The sequence below is a fragment of the Lagopus muta genome, chromosome 3 (assembly GCF_023343835.1).
Source record: "Lagopus muta isolate bLagMut1 chromosome 3, bLagMut1 primary, whole genome shotgun sequence".
Lineage (NCBI taxonomy): Eukaryota > Metazoa > Chordata > Aves > Galliformes > Phasianidae > Lagopus > Lagopus muta.
This window is the reverse complement of record NC_064435.1, coordinates 21,473,334-21,497,481: the sequence shown is the minus strand read 5'-3', so window position 1 is coordinate 21,497,481 and position 24,148 is coordinate 21,473,334. Positions and strand designations below refer to the sequence as shown.

Genomic DNA, 24,148 nt, shown 5'->3' with positions numbered 1-24,148 from the left:
AGAAATTATTTGCCTAACTGCACTTTGCATGTAATTGCCACAGCTTTGAGGAAGTTCTTCTCAAATTTTCAAAGATTGCGTGGTGTTGGGTTCGATCTTATTTTTAAATCATTTTCTGGACAGATGTAAGAAACGCAGGCAGGAGCTGGGATCTGAAAATGAAACCCAGTACAGTATGGATCTAAGGTCTGCTTTTTTTTTAATCCTGAAATGTAAATTTAATTAAGAGAGAAAAGGGGGAGGGAAGAAAAGAAAGTTCACCGCAGTCTTAATGAAATCCAGGAAAATCGAGTGTTGCATCTTGACAGAGAGAAATAACAAATTTATTTTTTTTCTTAAGCACATAAGGGGCCTGCTGCCAGCTTATGGCTTGGCTCTCCCACAGAGGTCTGTCTTGAAAGCCAAGGTACTTCTTATTTCTTAGCATGAGTGCTCAAGTTTAAGTGTTTTGGGATGGCAAAGGACAAACAATGCATCTGAGAGCATTTTCTTTGATTATTTAGTTATTTTGAGGAGAGCTGTTACACAAAAACCAGCTTTACATAGGTGATAATGTTGCCCAGCGAATATAGCAGCTGAGTTGCAAATAGAGCAGTAAATTTCAGTAATTCAAAGTGATGGAAGTGGGTAGGAGGCCAAAATTACCTGGCGTTCCAACTGAAAGTCAGGTAGTGCAATTGCTTATCTGACTACTTGTATGTTAGACTGTTTTGGTTTTGTTTTTTTTTTCCTGCTCAGACACAAGCTATCAATGTAAGAGACAACTGGAAAAATAAACTATTTTGCTCTCTGCTCTACCTTACTTTAAAGTTTTATTGGGTTGTGACAGTGATTTCATTGAAGTTTTAAGGTAGTTTCAGTTCAAAGCACAGCTTAATTGTTTTGAACATCTTTTAGCTGATTTTTTTGCAGTAAACACAAAACTAAACAGCGTAACTAGCAGCATGTGCTACAGTAACAATTTTTTTCTTTTCAAGGTCTGTTGTAAATGTGAGTTATTTGTTGATTTTGCCTGTAGGCCGATTTTATTCCCCTCTCTTTGGGAGGTCTCTGACTCCCACTTGTCATACCACCTATGCATTAAACCTTTCAATTAAGCATTGCTGACAAGGGGCATTATCTCTTAAAGATGCAGAATTCTCTTTCTGAAATCCAGATATATTATAGCAGCAAACGATTGTAGTGTCTACTTTGTCAATCTTCCGTTACCTTCTGCTTCCATTTGTTAGTTTCCTCCAGATCCTGCTGCAAGACGCACTCACCGCTGTTCTTACTTACTTGCACATTACCCTTTTACTGTATGCTCCACATCAGCTTTGCCTTAAGTTGCAGATTTATTTCTAAGGTTTATTACTGACATTTAAAACCATCAGATCACAAAGACAAGTCTATGTATAGGAGTTCCTCACAGTGTGTGTTCCAACTCCAGCCTGTGCTGAGCTGATGATTTATCTTTGTGTATTTCTTGACTGCCTTTTTCCCATTGTATTCATCAGCCTTTACTTGCATAGCCCTGTTCTGATGGTATTTCTGCTACTTGGAATTCAACAGGTTTTAAAATTGTTATATATAATAAGAGTAGAACTTCTTTAGTTTTATTTTCACAGTTTTGTGATGTATTATGTCTTTTCAGGCATGTGATTGCTTATTTTTTTGGTGAAGTATATTGAATTTTGTGATTTTGAATTAATTTAAATTTATTATTAAATTCCGATTGCAGCATTTGTATACTACAGAGCAAATATGTTGCTAGGTATTTCTTTAGGAAATAACTCATGATTCTTTGAATTACAAAACTACTGTAATTGTCTAGAATTTTATATTGGACCTCCCAGTAACCGGAATTTCTTTCTTGAATGTATTTTGTTATTTACTTCCTTATTTCATTTATTCATTGTAAAATGAAAAATCTGCACAAAAAGGCAGCTGCTTATTACTGCTTGCACTACTTTTTCAATATAATAACTTTATATTATGTTAATCCATTTGCTTCTGAATCTTGCAACTCCATGCTGTAAAAAACTACATTGACTAACAATTGATGTGTACTACTTAAAAAGTAGCCTCACCAAATTCATGGTCAGATGTTTAATGCAGGTAGAAAAGAAATAATGACTCGTACATTGGGTTTTAGAGTACCTGGTTTTGAAGTATGTTAAAATTTCTAGATACTGAGAACAGCTTTTCTCCTATTTTGAGTCTGTGCTTCCCATATAGGTTTTTCTTCACATGTATGAAAACTTTGAATTTTCTCTTAGGAAATAAGGTTACAATAACCTTGTCTTGCAGTCCTTCAACTCCTAAAATGTAATTTAAACAAAATAAGAGAAATCATAAAATTTAAGAAAAGCACAGAGTACAACACAAGTGGAGTTGAAAAAATTGCCTTTTATTTTACTCAGAAAGTTTGCTAAAGAGTACTTGGAACCACGTCTACATTGAAAATGTTTGTCTTGAGTGGAAAGCTGTCTTTGTTAAAAGAAATGAAAAAGAATCCACTGCCCAAACCGGGCTTCTCTTTATTAGAGGTGCAGGGAGTCCTGCAGTATGTTCTTTTGTGTCAAGGATCATTTGACTTGTTTGACTTGCATAATGTTGTTGTTGGCTTAGAATCTGAGGAAAGGTGTGTGTATTCAGTTACATGCTCAATTCTGTGAAAGCAACCATTTCTCTTGGCAAAAAGATGCAACAAGGAAAATCAAAATGCAGTTCTCTGTGTCTCTTTTGTGTGTATGTGTGTGTATGTCCTAAGACTGACAGGGCTGGCAAGTTTTTAATTTTCAATAGGATAATGAAATTTAGGTGGTAATTATTACTGTTAATAAGAATTGTAAGAAAAATATATTTAAATACAATCCAAATGAAAATCTGCATCAAAGATCTGTGTGCAAGAAAAATGAATATAAATGGACAGTAACTATTTTGTCTTCTATGCATACAGGTGCAGTACTTTTGTCCAGCATACAAGGATTAGCGATTAATGTTGATCCAGTGCTGTATACTTGGCTTACCTACCAGCCTCAGAAACGTGCTAGTAGACATATTCAACAGGTATGTATTCTTGGAGGGGAAGGAATAAGGAGAGCAGGTTCTTTCTGTTGCATATATACCAGTAGGGCATTTTTGTTCCATGCGTTTTTTTGTCGTTTTAGTTTGCTGCTCATAGTGCTTTGGTCTGATTTTGATTTATTTAAAATGTCATATTTTGCATATGGAAGTTTTCATTTCATAGTGTTTTTATTTACATTTTTAAATTAAAAGAGGGTATGTTTTCTGACGTCTCTCTTTAGGATCAATCACATTTTAGTCACTTAGAATGGGTTATCAGATAGTTACATTGTTTTTAAGAAATCAGTTCTCTTATTAAAACTCAGTTTAGTAGGAGATGAACCATACAGTTCATAACTTAATATAAGTGAATGCTGTAATAGATTCTGTAAATAGTGTCTAGATACTTATATGCATACAACGTGCCTGGAGGAGATGCAGGTAGGTAAGGCTGTGGGCACAGCATTTTCTTTGAGATAAACTCAGCTGTAACTTCCAAGCCATGGACTTTTTATCCAGAAAGAGCATGGAATGTTTTTGGTTTTGGTTTTTCTCTTTTCTGTTGTTTGGGAGATTAACAGTGTACTGTAAGTGTTGAATTGCTTATAGCTGATCAACTGAGTGGACTGTGTAGCTTAATGTTCTGCGTTCTGTCTTGGTTATAAGTCGCCAACTGTGTGACCAATATAAGAAACTTTCATACTGATCTCGTGGTGTGTGTGTATTTATACATATATACACACACTGAGCACATTAAAAAGATTTGAAGTGGGAGGATTAACATGGACTGCAAACATTTCTGTTTCTTGTATGTCAGTGACCTTGTTAACATAGTAATTGTCAAATATTCGAGTCCCTTAAATTCATTCAGCACCAACAGCAACTGAAAATGCTCAGTGTGTGAATTGCTTATTATTTTATCATTGTTATAATACTTCACACTGTCTTTAACTGTGTTGAGTTTTTCTTCATTCTCGCATCATAACTGGAGCAGGGAGATGTTTTCTGTTGCACTTTTTAAACCATTCATGTATTTTTGCATTACTGTTATTAGTCTTTTCAAAATTTAATTGAGCTTATCATTCCAAATGTTCATATAAAAGTCCTTCATTAGCATTAATTTATAGAACCTGCAGTTAATTGATGTGTTCTCTTTCAATCGCCTTTCTCTGTCAAATGATTAGAACTGTCAGCGTGATACTAGTTCCAGCACTAATATAAGAACAGACTGCATATGTAAATAAGAAAAGATGATGTCTGTGGCAGTCATGAAGAAATTTCATTTGAAAAGAATCTTTCCATGTATTAAAATATTATCAATATAAGGAAAGTTTGGAACAGGTTTCGTTACTGTAATCTGATTTGTATCACAAAAATGCTCCCTATAGTCATCATAATTTTTGAACATTTAACGAAAGGCATGATACTTTCAAGCATTATTGTCAAAATCTTATCGATCGATGAAGTTCTTCTTCTGTTCCAACAGTTAAGCTTATACAGTTGCAAAAGGAAAGATCATTTTAGAGGTTCCTTGTGTGACTGAAAGTTTTAAAGTGTTTATGATGTCTATAATGGCAGTTTGGCAGTGTGTTTGCTTTGCATCACACCGAAAAACTCACTGCATGTAACCTAACACTGTTGATATAGTTTTGTCTGGAAACACGAAAAGTTAGAAATATCAGAACTTACATAACTTATTTAGGCTGATATAGGTTAGGGTAGAAGTATAACAGTAAATACATTTTACAGAGGTCAAAAATTTTCTATGATTTTTCCATAAAGCCATGCCATATTTTCTTGAAGAGTAATGTAACAAAATCACAAAGAAATGTAATTGTTATTGGCCTAACTGTGCTTTTATTCAGCTGCAACAGAGCAATGAAAGAATGATGTGTGGGGAAAACTCAGCCCAGTGGGGACTACCCCTTTTTATTTATTATTTATTATTTATTTTTATTTATTTATTATTATTTTTATTTTATTTGTTGACAGATTCTTACTCAACCTACTTGTTTGCACCTTGCTTACCTAGAAGTTAGTAATTGAAGAACCAGTGTGACAGCTGTGACCATTATATTGTTCAGTTAGCTATAGGATTTATTTCTTTATGCTTTGTCTCCCTCCTTTACCCAGTCTATTTTATACAAATAGGTAATGAACTCTTTAGTTTTGTTTATGTAATATTTATTACAATAGGTCACATATCCTCATGCACTCTTGGATGGTGTCTGAAAAAATGTGATTAATAATAAATTCTTTAAAGTCTGGCTAAGGGTAAACACCAGAAGGGAAGAGAAGCTATCTAAAAGAAAAGTTAATTTGTACAATGATGTGTTTCTCTAATTCTGTAATTAGTGAAAATATTCTTAATATATTTAAGCTACAAGTAATACCTTTTTAAGTCATTGCTTAAGACAGCTATAAAGTTCTCTGATTCTTTTCGTCTTGTTAGAGGATATGTTCTATTTTCTTGCTCCAGTATTCTTTATTTTCTTTATTTAGGAACAATACATATCATATAGCACAAGAAAACTGAATTTAGTGTTTAAATAAGGAAGTTAGAATTTGGAAATTGATTTAATGTATGGTGTGGTTTAACCTGGTAAGTAGCTAAACACCACACAGCCTTTTGCTCAGTTCCCTGCCTTCCAATGTGATAGGGGGTGGGGAAGAACTTGTAGGTTGAGATAAAAACTATTTAGTAAGAACGAAAAGGAAGAGAGAAATAACAAGAATAATTACATATATACACACACTAAAACACGTGTTGCACAAAGCAGTTGTTTATGTCCCACTGACTGATGCCCAAGCAGCAGCAGCCCCCACTCCCTGCAGTTTTATAGGTTTTTCTTAACATCGCATATGGTATGGAACATCCTTTTGGCCAGTTTAGATCAGCTGTTCTGGTTCTGTCTCCTACCAGCTCCTTGTGCCCTTCCCCCCAGCCCTCTTGCTGGCAGAACAGTACAAAAAGCTGAGAAATGGAAACAGCCTTGGCTCTGTACAGCACTGGTCAGCAACAGCTGAAACATTGGTGCGTTGTCAACATTGCTTTTCTCTTAAGATCGAAACATGGCATCATACCAGACACTGTGAATAAAATCAGCTGTGTCACAGCTGAAACCGGGACAAATGTACATCACTTCTACATAAATTAGTTCTCCATACGGTGTGCAATTTGCATAGATCGTTATTATATTTATTTAAAACTTAGTTGGTAAAAAGAAAATTTGGAAAAGAACTAGTCTTTTTTAAAGCTGCTGCATATTTTTTGAGATACAATGGAATATTTGGAGCCAGATGCTTTCAATGAATTGCACTGTAGTGTATTACCTTTTTGTTATAAAGTGACTATGCATGCCAAAATGTGGCTGCTGTTACGCATTTGAATAGTAATCCGTGTGGTTACTGTTGTGACTATATGGTCAATGCTCTAGGGTAAAAGGATGTAAATGTAACTTATTTTTATATATTCATTCTGAATTTCGAATGCATCTATAAGTTTTCCATTGTCCCTCTTTAGGAACAAAAACAATGAGAACATTGCAGTGTAAAAATCTGTGAGACTCTTAGAGCTTGAATGAAACGCTTTTGAATTTCTCCCATGGTGACTAGTAGTATAAGAACAATACCATGTGTTTCTTTACTGCAGTTAAAGCCTTGTGTAAACTAAGTTTCTTCTCTTCTGTATTACAGACTTGTCCATTATCACATCTTATTGAGAATATTGAAAATGGTTAACATAATGCAATGCAGAGGAGCATAACTGGATTTTTATTCTCAAATAATAATGCTTCTTTTAAGACTCAATTTGAAAGAAATGAAATGTTTGTATGTTAAAAAAAAAAAAACAAGCCCAAAACAGTTGTTCCCTGCTTTTGATGTGCTCAATATTTGTCGCAAGCTTAGATTTTTGTATTTTTTTCTGTAAGTCAGTAATGCAATATCTGCCTAAACAGTTTATAGAAATATATTCAGCTCTCTATTTGTACATTGCCTAGTATAACATGCAGCATGTTTTCTTTAGAAGATGGTACAGCAAAGCCAATGCCTCTTAAGTTTATTTTAATCAAGAATAGAATTAACATCTCCTTTAACTGAACTTGAGGCAAATTCCAATGTGTGAAGTCTGTGAAGTCTTAACAACACAGTAAGTTGTGCAAGTTGTTTGAAGCTGTGCAAAATCTTACTTGATAAAAAGATCCTGTTGTAATGCAGAGCCTATTCCAATTCTTCCTCACCCTTCCAATTAAAAAAAAAGAAAAAGTGGAAGTACGTCCTTACATTCAAAGGAAAGCTCCTGTGTTCCACTTTGTGCCCACTGCGAGTTGTGATGCTGGGAACCAATGAAAAGAGCCTGGCTTCATTCTCTTCAAATCTCCCTTCAGATACTTATCTACAATGTTAAGATTTCCCTTGAATCCCCTTGTCTTCCAGCTGAGCACTGCCAGCTCTCTCAGCCCCTCCTCACAGGACTAATGTTCCACGTCCTTAAACCTTGCCCTCCTCTGGACTCTCTCTGGTGTGTCTAGATTTCTCTAGTACTGGGAAGCCCAGAACTAGAGCCAGTTCTCCAGGTGCAGCATCACCAATGCTTAGTGGAGTGGAAAAATCTCCTCTCTTGACCTGCTGATGATGCTTTGCCAAATGCAGCCAAGAATATCATTAGGCTTATTAGTGGCAGGATCACATTGGTCACTAATATAAATCTTGGTGTCCACCAGGACCCCAAGTCCTTTTCCTCAGATCTGCTTTCCAGCTGGCTGTCCCCAGCATGGGCTGGTGCCTGTAGCTGTTCCTCCCCAGGTGCAGGACTCTGCACTTCTCCTTGTTGAACTTACTGAGGTTCCTGTCAGCCCATTTCTCCAGCCTGTCAAGGTTCCTCTGTGGACCTCAGTATGACCCTTGGGTGAATCATCCACTCCTGCCAAGCTTGCTGTGGTTATACTCTGACCCATCATCCCAAACATTAACAAAGGTATTGAATAGGACTGGACCCAGTATTGACCTTGGGGTTATGTCAGTAGTTACTGGTCTCCAACTAGATTTTGTGCCACCACGCACCAATTTCTGGTCCTGGTCATTCAGTTTTCAGTCCGCCTCACTGTCTATTCATCCAGCCCATACTTTATCAGCTTCTTTGTGAGGAGCTGATGAGAAGTGTTGACAAAAGCCTTAGTTTTGTCCACAGTGATAATATTCACTTCTCACACTTTGTCCATCAGTCTGGTAATTTCATTGCAGCTTATCAAGTTAGTTAAACATAATTTCCCTTTGGAGAATCAGTGCTGACTACTGCTCATTACTTTCTTCTCAAGTGCCTGGATTGCCTGTTCATTGCCTTCCAAGGTATGAAGTTGAGACTGGCTGGCCTGGTTGATCCCTTGGTCCTTTCTTCATGCCCTTCTTAAATATATGAGTGACATTTGCTTTTTTCCAGTCCTTGAGTGGCTCTCCCAATCACCATAATCGTTCAAAAAATATTGTGAATGGCCTTGTAATGACTTCTGCCACCTTCCTCAGTACACCTGGATGCATCCCATCCATCAGGGCCCATGGACTTGCATGTGTCCAATTTGATTAAGTATTCTGTGACTTGATCATCTTTCACCAAGGATGGTACATCTTTCTTGCACCAATGTTTCTCCCTGGGAACTGAGATTCCTGAAAGTTGCTATTGCTAGTAAAGGCTGAGCTGAAGAATACTTTCCATAATTCAGCCTTTTTTGCTCATAGGCTTTTTAACACGGTATCAATGTATATTCTAATGGACAAGAAAATATTTTAGTGTACTATAGGACTTTCAGCTTCCTACTCCTCTCCTTAACTTGATTCAACAAAGGAATTTAATATTAGTAAGATTGCATAATATTTATATGCATTTTTCAAAACTGTTTTACATTGATTAATATAAAAACAAGAAAATCATTTTGAGACAGAGGAAAAAAAAAAAAGAACAAATTGGTAACTGAGATAGGATGAAGTAAAGAGAAGTCTTTTCACCTCATCGTCTGCTGATGGTCTTTCAGATACTCAATGTAGCAAGCATTACTTGCTGCTTTGTCTAGAAAAAGACACTATTGATAGATTACCTCTCGTGTTTGGAGCAGTATACTGTTTGTACAGTGTGTGGTAATCAACCCCAGAAGACTTTTCAGGCTGATATGCTAAAATATAAGAACCCTGGGGATGCCTGAGACACAATATAGATTAAAGTGGCAGCAACTATTGGAATTGATTTAGTTACATTATTTTAATGTATTTCTCATAATACTGAATTAACAATTTGAATTTTGATGCAGAGCAAGAAATAAAGTTCATAGATTAAAGTACTGAAACTGTACTAAAGTACTGTTCAAAATTGATTTTCAGAACTCTGAATTTTGGACTTGTTAGCTAGAAGCACCTGAGAGAAAAACAAACAAAAAAAGTAAAAAAAAACCACATTAAGCACAACTTTCAGAATGGATTTGTCTTACTGTCATGATAGCAGTCCATTATGCAACTGTTCTAATGCTTAATGAATTGATTCTCAACTTCTGAAGTTTTAAAATTTTTAGTAATTAATATTGTAACAAATTTTAAAAATAGCCTTTTTGATTTCACTCTCCTTAAGTTCAAAACCTGAAGAACAAGTAAAGAACGTTCTGTAGAAACTTATTTATTGATAAACTTTATATAATAGTAAATCTGGTGTATTATATCATACTTCACAGTTTGTGTGATATGGAAGGACTTAGAAAGATTTAAAGATATCAGGACTTCTAAAGAATATTATATTGGACACATTGGTAAGGACACATTGGTAAATTTAAAAAAAAAAAAGCCAAAGCCTCTGATCTTTTTACTGCATGATTCACATCAACTTTAACCAGAAAAGCCACTGGCTTTGGAAATACACTCAGTAATGTGCTCTTAAGATCCACATTGTCAGAAGTAATGAATTAAGAAGAAATCTGATAAAAAGGCAATTATTCTGCTTTTTATACAGTCTGCATGACTGCTCAAAGGAAAATTAGTATATTCCAGATTGCACTGCAGTTCACCCATATGTTCTGTATAAAAAACACATATTTTACATTATTTGAGTGTTAAAAATAATCACATTTCTGGTTCCCTGAATTTGTTAGTCTTTTCTGAAATATGTTTTTGTTACCACCACTTTTTTTTTCAGTAACTGGTAATAATCCATGAAGCTGGAGTAGTAAATTCAAAAGCTGTCTTCCATACCCTGCTTGGTGATTGCTGAACCTATGCTACGTTTTAAACAGGGTTTAAATTGGCACAGAAATTTCAGAAGGTGATTTTTCTTCGAAATGTTCTTGTATGTGTCAGCCAAAATGGGTTGGTTTTGTTGTTTTTTTTTTAATAATATTTTTGTCTGCATAGATTGTTTTGGTAAAGTTGAGCTTATGTGTAGCAGCAGCAAATGTGTTTGTGTAGGATGTGCACCACATGCTTGCTTACTGCTTTTTAGCAGTTCTTACTCAATGATATGTTTAGCTAAAACCTTCATGTTTCTTCAGTTTGAAAGCACTGTTGAATAGATATGATCTTCATGATTTATGAAAGGTTAATTTTTACAGATTTCAGTGAAGATGCAGTTGTATAGAGTTACTTGTACATATGTTGCTTGCTGCGTGTTATCATTGCCTTTCTATTCAAAAACAGAACAGAGCTGTGTTTTGAGCCTTTCCTTCTAGTGGCACAATATTTAATTCTGACTATTATTTGAATATTTTCTTTAAATTAGGCATTCTTTATTTTGGTAAACAGTGGCATTCCTATTATATATTTACACTCTTCTAAATCCCTAACTTAGCTTTATGCTGATAAATATTTAGTTTGTTTTCCTTGGCAAAGAAAGCATTAATTACACTTTCGTGTTGGTTATATGATACTCACTGCAGTGAAAATATAAATGTAATCATGTTTTTCTCAAATGCACACTGCTGTAAAGCCTCCACTGTTTGCCCCTATTTCTCTTTTGTTAATCACTTCACTAAAATTAATCATTTTATCAGTGAAGCCAGCGTAGACTCACCAAGGGCAGATCATGCCTTGCCTGTTCAATCTCTTGGCATTCAATGATGGAATGATGGCATCAGTGGTCCAAAGAAGGGCTTTTGACACAGTCTTGCCTCATATCATTATTTCTAAATTGGAGAGATATGGATTTGATGACTGGACTGTTGGGTGAATAAAGAATTGGTTGGATGATTGTAGCCAGAGGAGTTGTTGTGAACAGCTCTGTGTCCAGGTGGAGGCTGGTCATGGAGTGTCCCCCAGGGGTCCATCTTGGGACCCAGTGCTCTTCAACATCTTTGTCAGTAACATAGACAGTGGGACTGAGTGTACCTTAGCAGGTTTGTAGATCACACCAAGCTGACAGGTGCAGTTGACACACCAGAGGTCTCTCTGGGATGCTTGCCTAAGAAATAGTTTCATCATCATGACTTGGTCAGAAGACACACAGAACAAGTAACTCCTCAGGTGTAATCTGTCTCAGCCAATTGTGCCACAGCAGGGAAAGAACCTGGTTAAGTTTGGACACTGATACTCACCCTTCTATTGTGGCATTCATTCATTGTCATTCATTATCAGAGGTGTTTGGCTCTTTAAGACGCAGTGTTTTGCAATATTGCAAAAGGCATCTTTAGACAGATTACTTCATTGATTTTATTTTCCGCTTGCAAGCAATTTTGCTTATCCAGATCACTCTGTGTGGCCATGGCAGCCCCTACTGTGATAGCTGGGTTTGGTTTCACAGGTGGCAAATTGTGTCTGGGGGTAAGGCTTCTGAATTGAGCCCAACATTTCAGGGACTCGTGCTTCATTTTCGGCATTCTTACGATGTTTTAGCTCCTATCTTTGAATGTTCTTTTGCCTGTGATTTGTTACCAGGGATGTGACTATGTGGACATCCCTCAAAGGGATGCTCAGTTTGTTGGGTTTCCTTTAGAAAACACTCCCATGTTCCCTGATGTACCCTTCGTGCTCTTCATAACCTTACATTCATGAAATTATAATTCAGAAAGAAAATATTTAATGACAGAAAAGCCAAAGTAAATATATATATATATAATTAATTCTACCTGGGGCAAATTTCCAATAGCCCTTTTTACAGAATATTTTAGCTTTATTTGGCATATCACCACCTAAACCAGGAAGCAATTGGGCCTTGGTATTTTTGCCACATTATTTTTGTGCTCTTTTCTGTGCCTTTCTTTAATTTTAGAAGATCTTTATCTATTGCACAGCCATACTGACTGCACATTGATAGAGTAAAATATAAAATGTGTCTGATCCTTTTGTATGGGTGTATAGCATTTATTTTGAATATACATACATAACATTGTGTGTAATTTGTTAGATTATTTGTGTTAATAAATTTTAAATTTGGAAAAAAACCTCCTTTAGTTTTTTTGACCATCACTTGGACAATCATACTGATACTGGAATATGATTTTGATTTTAAATCTGAAAACAAAATGGTTTAAAACAGTAACCCTAAATCAGTGCCTGTATGGGTCATGAAATTGAATTTACTTTTTAAGTGCAAACAATCATCTTGCATAATATAAATCATGTTACATAATATATGAAAATAGATTTCTATTTAAACAGAAGTTTAAACTTGCATAATTTGGAATATTAGTATTTTGGGGGATATAAATTGGAATAGTTATCAATTAGTTATTCGTGATAGAGCTGATAGTTATTCATTTGCTGGCAGCTCGTGTGGAAATTCATTTTTTTTTTCTTGTAAAAGTAAAAAGCATCTTTTTGATTATCTTGAGTCGTGCTCTATCTACAGTATTCCACAGTGTAAAACATCTTCAAATAAATATTTCTGTAGTTCCATAACTTTATTGTGTTCTTTATCTTCTATATACACTATCAATTAATAACCATAATGCTTACATCCCAAGTAGATGCACCTTTACTCAAGCTACTTTACTGCCAGCTTTTTGGATTGTTGTGACGAAATGCTTATGAAAACACTTGACTGCAATGTCTCCTTTCTCATTAGATTCATCTTCTCATACAGCTGTGGTGCTCTTGTCATCTGCTATTTCCCAAGCCACAATTTCCTCATCAGTCTGTGGCAAAAACCCAGATCTTGATGATCTTTTTCCATCTAGTTCAGTGCTGATCTTTCATCTTCTTCATTCTTTTAACCAGAAATCTTCTGCCAAAAATCTGACAAGATTGTACTGGGCATCATCAACAGCAACATCAGGCTTGATTTCAGTGAGCAAAGATGAAACAGCTGTTTCATTGTCCAGATCAGCACTCAAACACTTAATATTAGGTCTTAATTTTTTCCAGCTTTGCCTGGCTGTGATAGCCTTGATGTTTTTCCTTGTATGACTAGTGGTGTAACTTATTATTGTGTGTTGGTGATCCATTTCTTCAGTTGTTCAGAAACAGATACTGCTTCTTCAGACAACATTTTCCATCCTATTGTCTTTTGTACTGTCTTCTATTATCTGCATTTGTTCTTCAGAGCTCTTGCTTCACTTTGGCAAGTCAGGAATCTTAAGATATTACATCCAGAAATGGCAAAGCATGGCTCAGTGGTGACTGTCTTGGCTGAGCTGCAAGTGGCTTTACCATTTGCAAGACTGTATCAGATAAAGTGCTGAATTTTGAAAATAAGTGATGTAATATGTCTGACCAAAGTGTATAAAACTTGAGACTCTCTCTTTCACTCTCTACAGATGCACAGACATGTGGGAAGTATTTCTGTGGTGTAAAACTCGTCTTTTCAAAGCACATTGGTGTCCTCTAGCCATAACAACAACAAAAGCCAAAGTGCTATGTTACTGTCTCCTGGAATGGCTTTTTAGTGCTTTTGGTGACAAAGCTGATGATAAATTCAGAGGGAGGAGGAGGGATGAGAGTTCTGTTTGTCATTGGCATTAGTATTTTCTTATTAACTTTGCATACCAATGTATATGTAAGTTGATTGTTTTTGCTGGAATAGGATTAAATAGTTGATTGTCTGTCTTATTTTAATTTACTTTTATAGTGGAAACTGGTAAAGGCGTTTGGAAGACATTCTCCTTCAATTAAATGATTTTTCTGTTTGTTTTGGGGTTTTGTATGTGTGCACGTGTTGCACACTGCTTGATTCAGTGATCTGTTTTCCATTGGAGAAAATTTACAAGCACATTGCCCGCCTCACACGAATTTGTTTCCCACAGAGATTCCTAATGCAACGTGTGAGGTTTCTCATTACCCAGCTATATGGATTACATTTTCACTCCAATACCAACAAAATTAAATTACACAAAAATTGATTAAGATGCATGTAATCCTAATGTCTGATCTTTAGAAAAAAAACTTTTGCCATCTTTAAATGATAACACTCTGCAAAACGAACAGTAGAAACACTGCAACTCTCAACTTGGATGTGCTTACAATTTACCTAGCAGCAAAATGCTAACAGCCAACTGTGTGCAAATTGGAAAATTCAGTTTTTAACTGATTTTTGCTTCTCTTGTTCATATTAATCTAAAAAAAATCTCATGAGGAAAAATATTGACAGCATACATAGTAGGTTGTATTAATTCATGGACCTCCAGTTCAGAAGTATTGGTTTTACTTAATATGGGTTATGATACTTCGTTGTCTTTTCATCTTTAAAAAAGAATGTGGTCTTTTAACTTAGATTTGAGTGCCTTCAATTTTGTTCATCAGATTCATGTTTTGAGCAGTTCATAATGTTATTGATTCACTTAAGAAACAAAACAAAATTCAATATTGGTAATTATTAGTCAGGCTACGTGTTTCTTTTTCTTTTAAATTGTGTGTCATTTCATTAGAAGGTGAATTAATGAGGGCCAATACATTTATTTGCAAAACTTTAAGGCTTTTCATATCCAGCTAAATTCAGTTTCTACTAAATAACGATTTTTCTTTAATCCTTCAACATGGCATTTAAGGTTAATAAATTCTTTTCTGTTTGTCTTCAGAAGAGTAGCACTAAAATAATGAATTGCAAGTGCAAGCCTGAATGTAATGTTTCAGCTGTTCAGTGAAACTAAATATTTGTTTTCATAGGATATTTTCTACAATCATTATCTCAACTTGTCTTCTGTAAGTATCAGAGTACACCGTTTAAGACATGCTTCTTGTGATAATGTCATGATTTGTGATTAATGGTTTTTGGTTTTGAGTGGTTCTCAAGGCATTTCTTTTTTCCAGCAGTCTGTAGGAGCTGTTCCACTTGGAGTGTCAGTAACTAGGAAAAAAGAGGATGAAGCATCAGTTGGAAGCGCGCCTTTGGCAAGGCAGCAATCGAATCAAGCTTCTGAGTATGCCAGCAGTCCTGTCAAAACAAAAACGATAACAGGTACGATCACATCTTGATTGAAACTATCCAGTAGCTCTTCAAGATTCACTCAATAAATTGCGTGCACGATTCGGCAGTATCAACTGTGGGAGTACTGTGGAACAACTTTAAGATTTAAAGAAATTTTGTCCCAGAAAATTACAACTTCCTTAATAAAAAATTGTCAAACTTGGGGTTTTGTGATACACACGTAATATATATCTCATTTTTACTTCAGATACCATGTCTGGGGTCGTGATACTAATTGTTATTTACTAAGACAAGATAAAGGATGTGAACTTTCAATAGAAGAGAGCTATATGGCTTTATATTTAGTACTTCTGTCCATAATTTTGTCAGACTTTATGCGTTCACATTAATCTTTATTTTCAGTCAAACTGTTCGCATTGTTTCCAACCTGGCATGTGTGCAAGTCTCAGCAGAACTAAGATTTGTGCATAAACACAGTAAAATTCACAGTTTTTAAAATTACTGTCCCACAGAAAATATATTTGTTGCCACTTCTGTTTCCAGTGTGCAAGAAATTATTCAATTCAGGAATTTTCCTTGGCACATTGGGAGTGCTAAAGTTACATTTTGTTATTGCTAATCAAGATGATATGGCATTCTGGGATTTTGTAAGCTATTTAATCATACAGTACTGTCTGCAAGTTGTAAAATAGGACATCATCCAACAAAAGTGACTATCCAGCAGAGACTTTTGATAATCCTTCTGAAATATAATGAACAAATTCTCTTTTCTTTTGCATTGATGTTTATTCCCAGATAATCATGAAGTACTTCAAGATGTTGTCTGCTGAAAATGAGGTTATGATCTTGTCCATTAGTGGTAGACTAAAAAGTAGTACTAAAACCAGGAAATCTGTTTGCTGAATATTACAAAAGTTGCTATGTTATTGGTAGAATGATAGAAAACTCTTGAAATTTAATTGATTTCATTTATACATATTTTTATTTTTTAGCATCAGTGTTTTTATTTTACCATTCTTTAACGAATATCCTTTGTTTTTGTTTGTAACAGAACAACTGTATTAAGTATATTCTTTATTTTACTATCTGTACCATCTATAGTTCTGCTATACCAGTGTCATAAGTGATCTGTGTTGTGTCCAAACATTTCCTGTTGTACAAAGCTGTAGCTCACAAGAGAAACTCATGGGATTTTTAGGTTTGATGTGAAGAAATGGGATTTAAAATGTCCTTTGTAAAACCTTTATTTGCGGTGACGTACTTAACCCACGAAGGAAACTCATCAGGAAATCTGAATTGTTTTGTTTAGTGTCTGACATAGTTTGAAAGAATGATGAATTCAGCATCCCTTTTTGTCTGAACAAAACCTAATTGTGGCAAAGCTTTGAAAAGTTCAGTTACCAGAGTTGTTCTTTGACTCGAAGAAGCAGGGACTTGCATGTGTTTTGGAGTTACGTAAGCATTCTAATAACATATAAGGTGCTTTCATTTATTATATTGAAGTTTGCTCTTTAACTCATCTAAATAAGTGTCAAAGACTCTATTAGAGGTAGGACTGACAAAGTGAAGTTTATAAAAAGAGGTTATGGAAAACTAGAGTTGATAAAATCAAGTTACCCATATATTTTCCTTTGAGTTTTTTTACATACTTTTTCTACTACTACCTCCATAGGAATCAGCCGGTAAGAGTAGTGACTTTTTCTCATTTCTTGGATAACAGGAAATAGCGTGTGGTTGGAAATAAGGTGGACATTACCTTTTATTAGCTTTTAGAATGTGCCACGCGTGACATAGTTGCTTGTTTGAAGACAAGCCAGTGTTTTCAAATGTGTATCTGTTTGCTACACTCTGGAGATAAAATGCCAGGTGTAAAGCACCTGAAGTTTTTGAGATTTACCTGCAAAAAAGGGGAGTTCAAAAATAAAATGAATGCCAAAGAGCAAAAGTATTGTCTACTGAAGAAATAATTTACAGGGATGCTCTGTCCCCTTCAAAAGAACATTCAAATTTCCCCTAGTTAAAGGAAGTAGAGCCATATCGTACTGCAGCACCATGCAGACTTGTTCTCCATATTCCCTCATGGCATTTCAGGTGATGTTAGAAGCTTTTCAGTCTCTTTGTCACAGTTGGAATTGGACTGGAAGATTCGGGGGACAGTAAAAACTAGCACACATGTTGCATTGTTTCTCTCGTTATGAAGCTCCCAGTGTAAATAATTAGAAAAGGTAGAATGAATACAGGTATAAAAGATGAGATCTCCTTCTGAGAGAAATTTCAGTAGATCATTTCTTTACAGATGCATGATGTGCTGAAATATGGTGATTGAATTACTTACTAAGCTGAAAATAGAGTTCTGATTTTTTTTTAATGGATCCCTTTTATTGATCCCTTCTATTTTTAACTTGATTTCCTTTCTTTTAATTTTCACCTACTTTCTGTCTGTGTTTCCTTTGTCTTTTTGAAAAGAAGCATAAAAAGCACGCTGATTACATGTCCAGGTACCTATGATTTAATAGCTTTTTAGGTAAGAGGTACAACAATCCTTGTAACCCCCATATGTCTTAATAATCAAAGCTGTAGCTACAGATGCTTTAAGGAATCAGAAACCTGAGAATGTGGATGCAAGCACATGTATGTAGTCTTCAGAGATTGAAAGAGGTTGTATCTTAAGATCATGCTATTCAGGTGATGAGTTGGAATTTATGCTTTTCATGTCTAGCATAATCTTAGCAGTGACTCCCTCGAGAATATTTAGAAACCAACCCTATGTATTGAATGAAAGCAGTTTGTAATCACAGCTGTAAAATGATTTAAAACATTGATCTTGAGTTCAGTTTATTAGCTAATGGTTGCTGAGACATTGCCAGAAGTGAAGCATGGGAAAAGAGCAAAACTTCTATTTATATGGTATGTCTGTGAAAATCCAAGTTTTCTGTTCTTAAGTCTCAAATGGAAGTTATTTATAAATCTCCTTAACCACAGAGGCCTCAAAAACAGAGTAAGATAGCAGAATACATGGTTTACATTTTGTATGATGTGGCCATAAACAAGCAAGATAATAAAGAAAGAATATTAAAAAAAAAAAAAAAAAAAAAAAAAAAAAGGATTTGCCTGATTTTCTTCATCTACCACTTCTCCCATTTTCAGCAATTCAGGGGTTCTCTGTTAGTTCAGTGAAAAGTGATTTAGTGATTTCCAGACTTGTAGTCTAGCCCTAATGAGTGGGCAGTGGCAGAACATTTAATATGTGTGTTTAAATTCATAGTATGTGTGCAGTGTGCCTGTGCAGGCAGGTAATACGGGTTGCTGAGTAGATGTGGCAGTGCCTGTGGGACGCTGCTCAGCTGGGGGCACGTTGATGCCCACACTGGATATTGCCCAAACATGAGCCACACAGCCACAAATTGAAGTAGGTTGTTTGGGACATTTTGCAAGATGGATGTGATATATAAGTGTATAAGTATTATAACTAGAATGCTGTACGAGGTTCCTGCTAAATTGAGTTGGAATGCAAAAGAAACTTTGGCAAATGTCAGAGAAATCTAGTTGCTGAAAAATCAATGGATTATATGAAGCATTTGAATTAGTACATTGCTATTTCTGCTCAATGAACTGAATGATTATCGTTTATTCATGCTTGCCTTGGAATGTATTACTGATGATTTATTTGGGAAGATGAATGAAATTAAACAGATGCTAAGTAGGCTAAGTAAAATGTAGGAATTTAAATCTGACACACATCTACCTAAGGTGCCTGAAAGTACAAAACCTGTTATATTTTTATAACTGGATTGTAGTTCTTGGAAAGATTACTTAAATAGAAGGTCTCTGGGCTCAGATAACTTAGAGTAACTTCTAAATGGCAAGACAGTCATATACCCATACCAAGAAATATTATGGTTTTTCTTAGGTAGTAAAATGTTTTACTTCAGTTGTGTGATGGCATGATATTTTCAGTTCCATGTGTGGAGTTTAAGAACATTAGGAACACAAATCCAATGTAGTACATCAAATATGTTTTCTGTATGGAAAAATTAAAAGATGTGGCTTTTTGTTTTATATTACTTAAAAAACTAAGGAACAATCAGTGTATTTTTAAAAGGTAAGGTAGACGAGCAAGCAGAATTCTTCCTGTGTTTACCAGGAAAGTTCTTGCAAACCTGAAGGCTGACATTCTTACTTATTTGGAATTGAAAGCAATGTTAAAACAAATTCAGGCATGGCTTTAGTTTTGAATTCACACACAGCATGTTTTAACTGTGACTAGTATAGAAGTTCAATATTGCCTGTGAAAAACTATTATTGATTTGTATTGATGTGTTAGTCCTTCTTTATTTATTTTCCCTGTAGTAAGTAGATTTTTTTCCCTAAAAATCATGCAATAATTGGATTTGATGGGAGAAAAAGCTAACCATACCCATTCTGTAGCTTACTCTCACTTTCACACAGACAGCTTTTTTGCTTGCATAACCACATCCACATCACATTCAATTTGAGTTACTGGCATACATTTGCTCTACAAAAAGACATTTGCTAAGAAGTCCAAAGATTCCATATTTTAATGTTTTTGACACACCACCACAAAAATTAAGTTGTGAATTCTTGTAAAACACTTTGATGTGTACTGGTAGTTCAGAAAATACTGATACACACATCTATCACCTAATGAGTATGCTACTTAGATGAACTCTTCATTTTTAAATTGGATTGTAGGAAATATTAACACACAAAGTAAGAAAACATTCTCAGCAAGTTAATCTTCTGTTTCTGCAATTTCTTTTATGTATATGTATACATACTTTTATATATATAAACACTTAATATTAAATCGCGGAGCAAAATTACTGCATGGAAATGAATTGTACTGAGAACAAAATTTGTTCCTTTGGCATAATAATATATAAAAGCGTGATTCATTTGTAACACTTTCATGTATCTCTGTATATAGGCATGTGTGTTGTTCTACAAATACAAAAATATATAAACGTAGGAAGAAAACTGAAATGCCAACCAAAAGTCAAACAGGCTTTTATATAAGAGTTTTAGTGATTTTTGCTTTAGCTCGTATTATACATGGAAGCTGAAAACTGCTGGTTAACAGAAAAGAAAAAAAAAAAAGGAATTTTAAGTAGGTGGTGGGTGTGCTGTGTTTTTTCTATAGCATATGAAGAAACTAGTTAATCTTCTGGAACAAAAAATTAAAAAAATAATAAAAATCTCTAGTCCATTTAGATTTTCATCTTTTTTTCCAGAGTTCTTTGAAGTTTGAATTTTCTACTCCACTGCTTTTCAATCTCATTTCTAATCCCTCAGACTCCTTGATCAGTTCCTTAATGGCTTGCATTAGTAGCAAACACTTTTTTTTTTCTTCTATTTCTGATAAAAAAAACCTGTATCTAATGCATGAAAATACATATATTTATTAAGAAACCATAATGAGTACTTTGACACTACAGAGACAATTTGTAATTTTATTAGATAAATCTTTCCAGAAAGAGCTTTCCCTCAACTTCATTTACTGTTCGTGTGTTTTGCTGCTGCCATGGCCTCTTAGTATCTATGGTTAACTTGCAGTAGCGTTTTTCTCAGCTTAGCTCATTTCTAGCGTGTGAGAAGTATAAGACAGATGATGTGAGGTGGGAAGGAAAGCTTGCCCAGCATGCTGAGGTCATATGATGTACATTTTGAGTAGAGTCATGCACTGGGGAGAGACTATCCTGCTGATGACTGTGGCATGGGTATCTGTGTATGAACCTTGACTTTCATTTCTAAGCTTTTGGACAACGCTGACAGTATGGGTTGGCCTGCAGCAAGATGGCCTTTTCTGACCAGAAAGGAGCTGCTCTCCTTTGTATATTTATAAACTACCCGGGCACACAGTGGGCCAGGAGAAAGGAGTCTTGTGTCGGAAGAATGAGACATGATAGAACTGCACCACCTACAAAATAGGAATAAGATATTGGCATTGTAATTTACCTGCTTTGAGGTCAATTTCCAGTTGTAAGGAAGGCAGAACCAAAAGCATGAGGCCGCTGATGAGTACAGATGACTGGTGGTCCTCAGCCCAGTAGTAGAAAACCTCTGATCTGTGGTCTTTGCTTTTATTTATTAAAGGAAATGTCCATTTGCCCCCAAATCATGTCACTTCAAAGAGTTTATTTTCTCTTTTGAGTTCTAAAGTCACTAAATATAGCACTAATTTTCCCAAAGTTATTTTTATTTTTAGAACATCTGTTTTGTTGATCAGATTTCTAAAGCAAACAGTTCCTGGTAAGCCAGAAAAGAAGAGACCTATGTCTTTATAAAAAAAACAAGCACAATCTATATCTAGAACTTATCCCTGTAAGTCTTGCATAGTGTCATCTACAAAGAGAAGACACAATTAATTTGGAAAGACTGCAACTCTAACAATAAATGGTGAAATGAGTTGCGGAAATTATTGCTCTTGATAGCTCAATCCTGGTTGAAGCTGATCAGTCCTTTTCAAAGTCTGTTCAGTACAGACATTACGGTGTGTCCTCTGAATTTGGGGAGCGTGGCAGCCACTGAGTGACTGCTTTGAAAAAGATGCGGTGTATGTTTGTACTAAAATAGCACTTAGGCGTTATGGGACTTGAGAACAAAGTAGGAATCAATACATTGGTTTTCTTTAAAATTCAGCTTTGTACAACCCAAGGCAACCCCCCTCTCCTTTTTCCTTTCTCAACAGTTTTGTAAATGTTTCAGACAAATCCTATTTTCTATCCAGCTATTGCTGACTGGCTCCTGGCTTCAGCACAGGACTGATTACTGTGCCAGGAAATGTTCCTGGATTTTTCAGTTCAGTAGTAGCTGAGTAGCATAATTATTTTAGTAGATTAACCTTCATACTGAGACAGATGGAGCTGATCCAGTCTAAGTATCTACTATAGAGGAGTAGCCAAACACACTGAATAGCCATACCAGACTACAGACTCTTAGCAACTGTCATCTCCTGATACAATTTCCCATCAGGCAAGGCTGACATTGTTCTGCCTCAGTATCCCTCTAGACAAAGCTGTTGTTCTTATCAGTACAGCGTTAAAAAAAAAAAAAAGACAACAAGAAAAAAGGGAAACAACGGAACAGATTACTTCTTTCTTCACTTTTTCAGAAGTTACAACAGTTATTTCTGAATTAGTTTGTTTCCACCCTAAAGCATATCTTATTATCAGACACCTCTTATTACTTCTCTATTTTTCAGGATTTCTGATTGAATGAGACTTTATGTTGTTTGCATTCCAGAGGCTTTCTTTTTTTCCATCTTTTGTTGAGTATGGGGTATTAGAGTGAAGCTGTTGTCTATCGTAGGTACTCCTGGAATTAGAAACAGAACAGCTTTGCAGATTTAAGTTGCGCATACATAGAGAAAAACAAGTGAAGTTTCAGCTATCTAATTTTATTTTTAGTTCATAGGCGTTGATTTCTGGCATTAGATGGTTGGTTCCCTGGTTCCCTTTAATGAGAGAGATTTAGTGATGTGTTTCCCAGTTAAGAAGACATGACAAACTGGAGCAAAACCTAGCCTTAGATCCCATTCATGAGAAATGCGCTTGTCAAGTGGCATAAGGTGTTAATATTCCTTGCTGACTGTGCTGAGGAATAGTTTTATATTGTATTTGTCTTCTCATCCTAACCTGAGGAATTCCTCCCTCTGATATTTTCAAAGACTCAGAGTGACTTTACATAATGTCCTCCCCTTTACCCACCCCTGTTTTGAGTTCTCTGTTCCACTCTGTTGTTTTAATCTTTCTTCTTACTCAAGCTGTTCCTGATTCTTACCTTGTATTATGTGCAGCATAGGGCCTGCCTACACAAAGAATGTGTTGTGAATTCAGCTCTGCCATACCAAGAATTTTAAAAGGCAGTGCCTGTTCCTCACTAAATGTCTTAATTTTAACATGATATGTTTGTAGTATGGATTGAATGCTCACTACATGGCGTAAAAGTCAAAAAAAGAAAAGATTATAGTTACTCCATGGTGCTTTTCCATATGGAAACTTTACTTTTTGTCTTTCCAGCACAACTGACAGCAAACAATCCTGAAATGTCATGCTTTCTGCATTCTAATGATCCAGTTTTAACTGTCTATAATTGTAACAGATCCATTTTTGCAGCCAGAAAGATCTGGCTCAGATTCTCACTCTTTTACCATCTTAGAATCGTTTGAATCTTCCTTGATTTAATATCATGTTTCTCTTTCCTTTCAGATCATTCAAATATTAATTGTTGAAGGATTGTGTCTAGAATATTAATCAACTCTGATCATTTTTAGCCTTGATTAAAAAATATCAAAATGATTCCTTAAGTGGCACAAACATTGCACACTGTTAGCAGAAATTCACCTTTCAGCTATTTCATTTTTAATTCTTTGGATGTTTACTTGCATGTTCAAAACTGAATGAAGACCAGTGACACATATAAAGGCACACAGAATTTTGCCCACCTAAGTTGTACTGATAGCATAATTCCATTTTGAGAGTTTTTCTGTAGTTGTGCTGCAGATTTCTCCTGTCTGTATAATTTGGAAACATAGTCACACTTGCGGAGATTTTAATTTTGCAGTTTTGTCAGCTCAACGAGATGTACACTGATACTGGAAATATTGAGGAGGCTGGCAATAATTTGATGCATATCCCAAAACCTACAAGGAGGCGAACATATCCTGTAAGAGATCACGGGAGGAACTGTGTACTCCTTAAGCATTTTTAATGATTCTGAAATTACTACTTGATCCATTCCTTTTTTGTG

At 35.3% G+C, this 24,148-nt stretch overlaps 1 protein-coding gene across 6 annotated transcripts in view; it reads left to right on the top strand.

Annotated features, from left to right (window-relative positions):
• VPS13B (vacuolar protein sorting 13 homolog B) overlaps window positions 1-24,148 on the top strand; it is a 418,623-nt gene that overhangs the window by 182,361 nt on the left and 212,114 nt on the right. For 5 of the 6 annotated variants that reach the window (XM_048940337.1, XM_048940340.1, XM_048940336.1 and 2 more), the window contains 2 exons: window positions 2,942-3,051; window positions 15,262-15,409. In XM_048940337.1, the coding sequence (XP_048796294.1) occupies window positions 2,942-3,051; window positions 15,262-15,409 (258 nt within the window). The remainder of the gene's footprint in view (window positions 1-2,941; window positions 3,052-15,261; window positions 15,410-24,148) is intronic. The other variant, XM_048940338.1, reaches the window with a different exon arrangement.